The following is an 11673-nucleotide window of genomic DNA, read 5'->3' as shown; positions in this document are numbered from 1 at the left end:
TGGTCTCGCCTGATCCTGGCGGCTGACACGGAGGTGTGAGGACAGGGAACGTGACGGGGAGGAGGGTGCCTCACGATGGGGTGGCCATTGGTGGAACAAAGAGTTACTGTGAGCCCCTGGGCTTCGATGTTTGCTGTTAAACTAGGAATTACAAGTAAAGGGATTTGATTTGTGTGTGTGTGTGTGTGTGTGTGTGTGTGTGTGTGTGTGTGTGTGTGTGTGTGTGTGTGTGTGTGTGTGTGTGTGTGTGTGTGTGTGTGCGTGCGTGCGTGCGTGCGTGCGTGCGTGCGTGTTCGTGTGTGTGTGTGTGTGTGTGTGTGTGTGTGTGTGTTCGTGTGTGTGTGTGTGTTTGTGTGTGTGTGTGTGTGTGTGTGTAGACCATATAGTATACAGCATAAAACCTTTATTATACTATTATACTTTTGACCTCAATAAATTCCAAAAAAGAAGGACAATATAGCTAAATAATAAAAAAAGACCAAGTATTTAGTACATTTTACACTAATTACATTAAATGATTTGATCCGTTATGCAAATTAAATATAAAGGCTAATCAAATAAAACAAGCTGAAAGCATCGATCAAGTAAGAGACGTGAAGCTGTAAAATGTACAGACTAGATGAGAGGACAAGTGATTTAGAGAGGGAAAACAGATGGGAAAATTACATTTTTCGTTTTGGAGCGCAAGCGGAATCTTTTTTTCCTGTGTCTGGAGAGAAAGGGAGCCTCTTGTACGCCTCACAGCATGGAGTTGGCCCAGGCTGCGGCCTAGTCTCGTCTACCCAGCAGGGTGCTTTCCTGAGCAGCCTGCCCAGGGGAGGGGCACCTGCTGCAGCCCTAAACACTGGTGGAGAGTAGGCCCCAAGAGGCGGGGCGAGGGATCCAAGGATGGAAAGACATTTGGCAGTTCCAGGAAAACTGACATGTGCAGGATTATAAAACGCTCAGGTAGAACAGAGCGATGTTCCTCAAAGAAAACATTTGTCTATGGCTCTGTGGGGATGAGAGAAGCAGAGGAGGAAACTATAGAAGGAAATTAAAAGTTATAGGCCTACTTCAGCTGGGAAACAAAAGTTATGGTTGGACCAAGCAAGTTAAATACTGGTTACAACCAACACCTCGAATCCATTGAGACATTGGCCAGCCTTCAGGCTTAGGCAATATTTTCCATCCATTTTGGTTGGTCAGACCAACAACAACATGTTTGAAGTTCATCAAGCACTCTGTCTTCCCCTTCAGACTTGAGGGAGAACTTTATCATTTGATATATGGGAGTATATCCAAAACCACCCCAACATGCACACTAGTGGAATTAAACAACCGACTCACTGTGCTCTATGTATCCACACAGCGGTCTTGAGACTTTCTTGGACGAGGTTGCGCTATACATGAGTGTGAACCCTTCATCTCCTGTCATCTTGGAATGACCCAATAGCCCCTGAAACCACTCGGTGCCACAGGAGAGCCAAGGCAGCCACATGTTTGCGGCAGAGGCTTTTTAGAAGAAAAACCCCTATACCCTTTGACCAGAAACATAATAGACCTAAGGACAGATAACCTCAAGGGTCTCCAGAGTGGCTAGTCTTTAAACGGTGGAGGGTTATTGCATAAGCTTCACTACAGAGGCTGCCCCCCATGGGGTGACCGCCCAGACCACTGAGTAATAACTGTGGTGGTAATTCTATGCTTGGTAGCTTGTCGCCAGGTAAATGGAAACACATGGAAGGCCAGGCAGTTAGTTTAGGCCTTTACGGCACCTGATGGAATGAGTATCATGAGAGTAGAACCAGCCATCCCAGTATCATGAGAGTAGAACCAGCCATCCCAGTATCATGAGAGTAGAACCAGCCATCCCAGTATCATGAGAGTAGAACCAGCCATCCCAGTATCATGAGAGTAGAACCAGCCATCCCAGCATCATGAGAGTCGAACCAGCCATCCCAGCATCATGAGAGTAGAACCAGCCATCCCAGTATCATGAGAGTAGAACCAGCCATCCCAGCATCATGAGAGTAGAACCAGCCATCCCAGCATCATGAGAGTAGAACCAGCCATCCCAGTATCATGAGAGTAGAACCAGCCATCCCAGTATCATGAGAGTAGAACCAGCCATCCCAGTATCATGAGAGTAGAACCAGCCATCCCAGTATCATGAGAGTAGAACCAGCCATCCCAGTATCATGAGAGTAGAACCAGCCATCCCGACACCCCCCCCCCCGGTCCATTAACCCTGTTCATCTTTTACATTTCCAAATATGGAATACTATATATAAAAATTGTATTTTGAGATAAAGAGTTTTAGGAGTTAGCTTACAGCTAGTCTCACAAATCAGACTTTAGATCTGGGGTCACCAACCTTTTTGAACCCGAGAGCTACTTAAAGGGTACTGATTCGTACGAAGGGCTACTTGACTCCCGGTCCTTTTCTGGCCTTAGGGCTCTCACAGTTGGGTAGTTGGCCTGGAAGCTATTGTGACAGGTATTGAAGTGTCGCTCCACATTGTGCCGCTTGGCTGTCGCAACAGTCACCCGCAAATATAACTCTTTAAAGTTTTAAGTGTTCATTCTCTTTTCCGCCATTTTTTCCTTATTTTGTGGATCCGCATCTAGCCCCAGATTTAAGATGGCTCGCTAGCTTGTCTCAGCAAGGAGGGCGCACGATATTGAACTTTCCAGGTTTTTTTTTTTTAAATGTTAGATAAAATGTTGTCATAGATATAAAATCAACATCAATGCAAATCAAAAAAGAACAACGCAATTTGAAAGAACCAACTATTTTCTTTATTCCAACCAATTGTCATATTGACATAGTAATTATAACATATAAACAAAAATGCTGTCTACTAAGTCGAAAATAACTTGGAGATAGAGACAATCAATACTTGGTACACTGTCTGTGTTGAAATAAAGCTGTATGCCCTTATTGTGTGGGACATCTACTAACTAACTAGAAATGTAGAGTGATTTAAAATAGTAGCAACAAAATGATGCATGACAATATTTTATTTCCTGTCCAGTAGGCCTACTGCTGAAATGTATTTTGCAAACTCAGTTGAGCTGAATCTCTCAGGGTTCGAAATGGCTTTGAGTGCGGGTCCATGCCGTACTGGTAGTTACGGTGGTGGTGGTAACAGCAGTTAGAGTGGGAGGTGTTGCAGGTTGCTTATTGAACCACAATACCTATTAGGTAATAGTGTCTTGTGTTACAAGGGCGGGCAAAGCTCAGGGCTGTGGACCAGTGGCTACTGGGCAGCTTCTAGGAAATGGTTACATTTGATTATTTGCTCTTTAAACCTGCACGTCATGTTTGTTGATATGTGCAACATAATACCCTTTGATTTGTGGTCAACAAATCACATCACTCTAAAAACAGATTGAACCAGCCATCGATTTAAACTGACTAACCCCTTAATTTAATTTCGCAACTATAGTTCTGTTTATATTCAGGACATTTATGTGTGTCTAAGTGGGCCTGGGGGTCAAGCTCTACTGGGCCCTGGCTAAAAGACAGTCAGAGAGCATAGTCTGGTGTTTCCAGACACACGTCACACTGAGACGAGGTCCGGATGTGAACACTCAGGTGGTGATGGTTGGTTGAGGAGCAGCGCTCTGAACTGTTACAAAAAATATCAGATTGATCACATTCAGCCACAATTCTACGCAAGATATTTGGTTGCGTGGGTGACACCATACATAGCCACACATACGTCTTAATGAACGTCTTCACAGAGCGTTAGACATCAATTTGGAATGTCTCCCTCTATAAGGGAGGACGCTGGTTCAGTAAAATGGACTGGTTCATATTGATCACGACATTGGTACAGACGAGCTCCCATAAACAGTGAACCAATCACCCAAGGGACCAGAAGTCGATGGCCTCTGTGATGGACAGGCCCCCGAGAGTCTCTGGTGACCGAGGGATGAGGATAAATACACCAACAGTGCTGTCATGTTTCCACAATACTATATGAGATGGCTCAGAACCCTTTGACTTTAACCAATAGTAATATTTACAGTAAAATGTAAACCTAGACCAACGGTGTCTGACCCGGCCTTGGTAGAACTGATATTGCAGGGCCTGAAAGTTATCGGCCACCTAAAGTCAATGGGTTGGACCTCTGCGGTCGCTCTCACTCGTTCGCATATACATGATGTTGTCCCCTATTAAGTTGGCGTGGATCAATTCCATTGCCTTCAACAACTGCAGTTACAAAGGAAGAAAAAGGGTAATTCTTCCAACATTTATAATTCCTATCGGAAGTATTTACAAAAATTACAACTATCCAAAATTATTAGACTAATCGTATATTTACCAGTTGAGGATACTTATTTCCTCATGCCTCAGAGGTTGGAGGATTCAGCCCAGTAATCAAAAAAGACTGATGTCCAGCATCTCAAAAACAATGCTTTATACTCATTACACTGTGCACAAAGTGCTTATACCAGCAGACAATGTGGCATGGTTCAAGGCCTTGATTCGTTTCAGCATTCATAAATGGATTCAAAGCCCCAACCTTTGATTTAGTGGACAATGGACAGGGCTCTAACTATGGTGCTATGTTGCGTTTATGTAGCAGACGCCTGGTGGAGGTTATTACGTGCTGCCATTGCCCCAGCATGTCTAGGCCTGTAGGCTGGGCATTAATAGCCCTGTGTCTTGATCACCATATCGGGAGTTGTATCTAGGAGCTAAACAATAAAGACACACATTATTGTGTAAAGGCATACATCCATGGGCTGCTTAGATGGTGGGCATTTGGTAAGTATCTCAATAGGTCAGGAGAAGACCTCAGGTATGGTCTAAAATAAATATTAAGAAAGTTTACAATATATGTAGACTATATAAATATATATATACATATATATTTATTTCCCGTGTTTTTGGGGCTATTTTCCCGCATCTTAGTCACAGATTCACAGCAAGGACTCAGGACTCATTCAAATACTGTATCAAAATCATGAAATCAGTTTATTGATTACATTAGTCACATCAATTAAAATCTGTTTTCCAACCCTTAAACCCTGTTTCTATTGCACGTTTTAATATATCTGCACCTGCATTGCTATGCGGGTCCTTCATACATATTCTGCCCACCCCTCTGCATATGCACCCCTGTCCTTTCACTGTATCCCTCACACACACCCCCACCCCACCGTCAGTTCCCCAACACCCACACCACTCCTCTCGGTCAAACAGCAGTACTCACACCTTAGAGCGGGACAGAGACAGGGAGAACTTGGACATGGAGAATCTCTGAGAGAATAAAAAGGATCTCCACATTAGAATAGACCAAGGTATGGGCTAAGCCAATGAGGGTTGTTTACCATCGTCATATTTTACCAGATAAATGTGAATGGCATGGGAAAATTTAGGTTTTAAAGAGAATGCAGAGATTACATGAGACTGGGACACAAGATGGCCCCAAATATTTTTTATGCATGTATATGCATGGGAATGGAAATGATAATTAATAAAAATAATAAAAATCAACTTAATTTGCTTGGCCCTTAACTTAGTAACATAACTAACATACTTATTTGTTTCTTTGGTAACATTGTAAAGGCTAGCAATAATATGGCTCAGCTGTAGTTTTGTGGTCAGAGGAACCATTGCTGTGAGTTCCCTCCTACCAAACCAATGCAACACTTGACACTTACAGGAAGCACATTTTTTTAAAAAGCTGTATTATATATTCTGAAAAACATTAAGGCCATGCAAAGAAGTGTGTCATGTGTCATAGCAAAATAGGTTTTAAAAGCTAACATGCTGCTTTAGCTTCATTATGTAGAGTTGTGTCTGTGTTTTTGTAATTGTTCAAGGATAGCCTTTGACACATAATGTGCGGTGTCTCAAAACATTATATTGTCTCCCCCAATGTCAGCCAGAAGCATTGTCGTTTTGCTTTGGATGTTTTGTGGCCAAAGATTGTCAATTTGCCTGACACGAGTTGTAGAATAGATTATCTGACACAATTAACACATGAAGTTTGTTGAAATATTGAATTCCCCACCAATTGTTAATTTCTTTTGACTGCACCAAATTCATCGTGACAAACTACAAACAAAGTGCTTTCATTTCCCACCATTCTCCTGTCCTCTTGTGTATGTGGGGAAATCCATAGAATTTGAGTGTCAATTACATGTGACAATATATAGTACATATACATACCAAAGTCCTATAGAAGAAAGGGGCTCTAGGGCCAGAGACGTACGTATCTTACTGCATAGGACTGCTCTTGCGGCAGAGCTCGTTGGCCGACGTCAGCGTCTGCCGATTGCGTTTCCGTTTTCCCGTCAGCAGGGTGTAGAAAAAGGGATTCACGCAGGAGTTCCCATAGGTCAGGCCAGTCAGGATCCGGTTGACTGTGACCTGGGTGCCCACCGGTACAGTCCTCAGCATGTCGGGCTGGTAGAGGGGCAGCAGCTGCCAGATCCAGAAGGGCAGGAAGCAGGCCCAGAAGGCTATCACAATGCCCAGGATGAGGAGCAGCACCTTGGGCTTGGGCGCTCTGGGAGGGTAGGCCGTGCTGCCCCCGCTGGCCCAGGCGGGCCGCGTCTGAGACACCCAGTACAGCCGGCCCAGAGTGGCGTACAGCGCCCCGATGGCCAGCCCCGGGCCCAGGATGCTGGTGCAGAAGAGGATGCTGAGATAGGCCTTGGAGCTCTGCTCGTCCCAGGCCGGCACACAGAGCTGGCCGTCCTGGCTGTCGCCGTCCTCCAGGTGCAGAGTGATCATCATGGGAAGGCTCAGCGCCAGCGCCAGGCCCCAGGCCAGGCCCACGCGCAGCAGGCCCGAGGAGTTGGAGGAGGAGGCGTGGAGGGGCCGCGCCACGGCCCTGTAGCGGTCCAGACTCATGGCCGTCAGGGTGAAGATGGAGGCGTGCATTGTCAGGAGGTCCAAGCTGAGGAGCAGGCGGCAGCCCAGCTCCCCAAAGGCCCAGCCGGACGCAAGGCTGTCGTACACGATGAAGGGCGCGGTGAAGAGGTAGAGGAGGTCGGCCAGAGCCAAGCTCAGTACCTGGAGGTAGAGGGAGGAGGAAGAGCTGATGGAAGAGGAGACGGGAGAGGAAGAAGGGGAGAGGGAAGGGGAGGGAGCGCTGGCCAGGCAGGACGGGACCGGGAGTCTGTACGGGCAGCAGCAGGCTCCTGCTCTGTGCCTCCTCCGTCCTCTCCTGCGTCTGAGGAGCAGTCCCAGGGTGTACAGGTTCCCTGTGATACCCAGCAGGGAGAGGAGCGACAGGAAGGAGCAGAAGAGAGCTGTGGAGGCCAGGCTTGGGGACGGAGAGATGGATGGAGAGGGAGACGGCAGGGAGACGTTGGTGATGAAGGGGAAGGTGTAGGGAAAGGGAGAGGGAGGCACGGAGCCTGGAAGGTCCATGGTTGGGAAATGTTCAAATGTATTAATTGATTTGGACGTACTGCCTGAAAGGGCTGGAGGCAGAAACTATTTAAGGGAATCTGAGGGGTAGGAGGTGGGACCAATTGGAGGAAAAGAGAAAAGGAAGGGTGTGAATAGAGTTGGGTAAAGAAGACAATTATTATTATTTTTGAATAGTTTTCATTTCGGTCACAGAATTTCACCATGAAAGGCATTTTTTTTGGATAAGAAGTTGTAGATGCATTTTTTATGCATATTTAGGGAAGCATAATGGCCTATTATAACTTTGGGGGAAGGCATTACAAATTAAAAATGTGAAACAATACAAGCTTTTTCAGACTTATTTTATTTCAGAGGAAGAATTGAAAAGTCCAATGCACTTACAGCTGTTTTGGATTATTTGCGGTGGGAAAATGCTACTAACAGGACTTTGTGATGTTAAACCCACTAAATGGCAAATACGTTTTCAACAATTAGTATGTCGCGGGTATGAATTTGTCCGCCCGAATTCAAGAATGTGTAAAAAACATGTATAGTCACGTCCACACATTTTGAAAAGGGCTACAGGTCATAGCCTATCTTTCTATCAAATTCCGTAAAAGGCTAAACGTTGGGTCAAGGGACAGGTCATTACTTGTGTGCGGTTAAGCCAAAGTCTATATTTTTTTTAATTGCATTTCAGGTTAGTGAGGCCAGAAATACAAGATATCCTGATTTAACTGGTTAATAGCCTCATCACTTTGGTGCAGTGGAATGTTGCACGTCGACGAACCCGAGCCTCCGGAGGGCCTTGACCGTCTCTGGTATATCTTGCAAAATGAATCATCGATGTTTCCTAAGTTATGCGTTGACTTCAAAGTAATCGTAGGGGGTAAACATGGCGTGCAGAGCAGGACACATGGTGACCCGCACGGCGCCGGGGTTAAGAGCTACTGTGCAGGCCTGCAGAGCCCCCGCGGAGAGGCGCGCCCGATGCCTTCACGGTCCCCTTTAAATAACATCTGTGTTCCCCCCATGGCACACAAATATCTATTTCAGACTGTCTTAATATTTTTTTTTTTTCTTAGATTGAAGTGTATCGTTAAGAAACACGCAAAATAAATAGTTGAATTGTGTTCAGGATAAAGGCCATGTCCAAAGTCAGCATTAGCCAATACCATATTAGGCCTATTTTACTTTTGACATCCTAAATAAATCGCTTTTTAAATGTAACAATATGCTAACGTTCATTATCGCAAATTACAACATGCTGTGTAGGATCCTTATGTAAAACCCTTTTTGTATAATACACGAAAGACTTCCTATAATTATCAGAGTGATAGCAGATACGACGCATTGGTTTATAAGTAATATGGAGTACAGCCTACCTTGGAGAATGCTTATTCCAGACGCTGTAAAGATGATATTCCAACGAAGATTTTGGATGATTAAACTCATTTTATTAACTTTCTTGAAAAAGTACCAAATACTTACAGTCTATTTTGGCATAAAGTAAGGGTAGGCTATATCTAAAGTATCTGCTCAGCGTCTCTCCAGTGTGTGTGTGTGTGTGTCTGAGCGGCTCTCGCTCTCTGATATGTCTCCGGTGTGTGTGTGTGTGTGTGTGTGTGTGTGTGTGTGTGTGTGTGTGTGTGTGTGTGTGTGTGTGTGTGTGTGTGTGTGTGTGTGTGTGTGTGTGTGTGTGTGTGTGTGTGTGTGTGTGTGTGTGTGTGTGTGTGTGTGTGTGTCTGTGTGAGCGGCTCTCCTCAGCTCTCTGATATGTCTCCGGTCCACGGGAAGGAGGGCCGTGGCGGGTATGATGTCAGGGGCGGGCCGGGCAGAGCAGAGGGGGGCTGCCGCTCTGCACTCAGCCATCATATCCTACAGGACTATTCACAAGGCCAGTTGAGTTAGGAAAACCAAATAAATAAGGAGAAACGAGCCCATGGACCCATAGAGCCAACACTAACGCAGCAGACGTAAGGCCTGTTCGCTATAACATATTCTGACTAATACACATTATAATGGCTCAACTGTGGAATATAATGCCGTCTAATTAATAAGTCACATTTGATATTTGGTGGGAATGATTCACATCTGAGTCAAAACCCGATGACTCAGATACAATGTGGGAGACGTAATTCACTCTGTGAACCCCCTATCATTTATAGACTATATTTATTTTCACGATTTATAATAAATCCCCGATAATGCTATTTTAATCGGCGGCAAAGTACATGGTCACAAAGAAAAATGCCATGTTATTTATTAGGCCATTATCAATGTTGATGTGCCCTCTATGCTGGGTTTAGGAAAAAGATCATTGCTTGGAAACGCAGCATACTATTTCCATTAGTTTTAGATTTATAGTAATGTCTTTGTGAAAAGGCCTGGTTTCAATGACAGCGATTTGAGGAAAATACTTAACCTTAAAATACAAATGTAGCTTTGATAAGACAGCACCATGAAATCATTTAAAAGCCAAATTGCCTGACAGAGATGACCTTGATATTTTTATTGGAATTTACCTGTAGAATTAAATTGAACCAATACCAAATTAATTATTCTTGACAATCCCAGACCCGATTGAGATTTAGAGGTATAGGTTATATTAAAGCAAGAAGAGGCTGTTAGCTGTTTGCATTGCAGAATCAAATGACCATGACAATGAGTTAATCTTTCATTCAACAATTCAGTTCCAGATGCATATCTCTACAGTTGATACCATATTAGTGAGGTGTTAAATAATATCAATGTATATTGATAAATATTCATATTCATACAGATTCTCATACAGATTATTGTTTTTACCAATGTTTTTGAACAGCAGTTATTGAACATATCGTTCTGAATGCTTGTTAATGCTTGATAATGCTTGATAGTACTTGTAGAGGAGTGAGAGTGACTCTGGGGGGATTTGGATCAGTACTGGTGCAGTTAATGTGCTGTCACCTCGCCACGGCACTAACTAATGCACTTCACTTACAACCCAATGTCAATACCACATCCAATCATATCCACACAGCCTGCGTCACGCGCGCACCCTGCCTTTATATGGCCATCTGATGTCTGAATCATGGAGATTAACTATATACTTTAGTGCTCCCAGCACAGCAAAAACATTTTTCCATGTCAGGAAGGGGTCTCTGATTAAATCACAGCGTTTTTCATCCGCTATCAAAAGCGCCTTTTTGAACCCTGCTTGGAACCCAAGGCGTTGTTTTTGGCAACGGCGGCAGTCTGGAAGCCACAGCTGGGGGGGGGTCTGCCCGTGCTGTCTGCCTGGAGACGACTGGGGAAACTGTTTACCGGTTGACTCTGTCCACCAGGACCTTTGGGATGCATGGCCCACGTCTCTGGTCCCGGGATCGGTGCTGCATACATGTGCTGGAAAGGAGAGGCAGTAAAGAGGAGAGGGAGCATACCTATCCCCGCGGGGTGTGAGGAATTTGAACAAATACCTGGCATGGGCATGCCAAACTGGGGAAGGGGGTGCCGGGAGGGGCAGGGGGTGCTGGTGGTGAGGGCTTTCAGGGAGACAGCAGTGATGAGCTCTGTTTTACTAAGAGATGGACAGGTGCTGACCTAGGGAGCCTTGTAAGGGTGCTACTGGGGGGTGCCCCTATGTGGTGGTGATGGCTGATCAGTCAAGGATCACAACACTGTATTTGAATCAATCTGAACTATGGGGTGCCAGTTCCAAATGAAATGTGCACATACCAGACCGTGGACAGAACACGAGACAGGGAGACCGATTGGATTTGGACATTCTGCGAGTCCATGTAGTGGATATCACACCGGCAAATGCTAATATCAAATAATATCGCTGCCTGAATGTGCATATGGTTGAAACTTATTGGTTCCACATGTTGCCATTGGAAAATGAAAGATCATTTCAGAGTTGTCTGGAGCCTGTTTTGAAAACATAGGTAGGCTGTCGGAGGATCACAAATCACTAGACATGTAATATTCATTGACATCAAACTGTTGATACACAGGCTAGGTCCGGTTAATACCAAACAATCATTAAATCAAGGCCTGTTTTCATTCGTTGTGCATACACACATGTAAACCATATTATAATAGCAGTGCTACGCTGGCAGATCATTATTTGGTTTGCAGGCATCCTTGCCGACCAAGTAAAGAACCGATAGGTTGGAAAGGGGGGTAAACCCAATAAACCCTTGCATTTGAGCCCATCGTAGACGCCATCATTCTCTCCACATTCAACATCCTTGGTTCATTATTTTTGCATAGGTTGCATGCGATAATTTTTTCCTTATATTTAATAGTTGTATTCCTAGGTCACAGCGGGT

General features: G+C 44.7%; 1 protein-coding gene across 1 annotated transcript; it reads right to left on the bottom strand.

Moving 5' to 3' along the window:
- Positions 1-4943: 4943 nt before the first annotated feature.
- uts2r3 (urotensin-2 receptor 3) lies at positions 4944-9569 on the bottom strand. The gene is made up of 2 exons (XM_030370544.1): positions 8746-9569; positions 4944-7458 (listed from the first exon to the last, which is right to left on the bottom strand). The coding sequence occupies exon 2, from the start codon at positions 7376-7378 to the stop codon at positions 6218-6220; it is 1161 nt and encodes a 386-aa protein (XP_030226404.1). The 5' UTR covers positions 7379-7458; positions 8746-9569; the 3' UTR covers positions 4944-6217.
- Positions 9570-11673: the final 2104 nt, after the last annotated feature.

Source organism: Gadus morhua, chromosome 11 (assembly GCF_902167405.1).
Source record: "Gadus morhua chromosome 11, gadMor3.0, whole genome shotgun sequence".
NCBI lineage: Eukaryota > Metazoa > Chordata > Actinopteri > Gadiformes > Gadidae > Gadus > Gadus morhua.
This window is presented reverse-complemented; position numbering and strand designations above follow the sequence as displayed.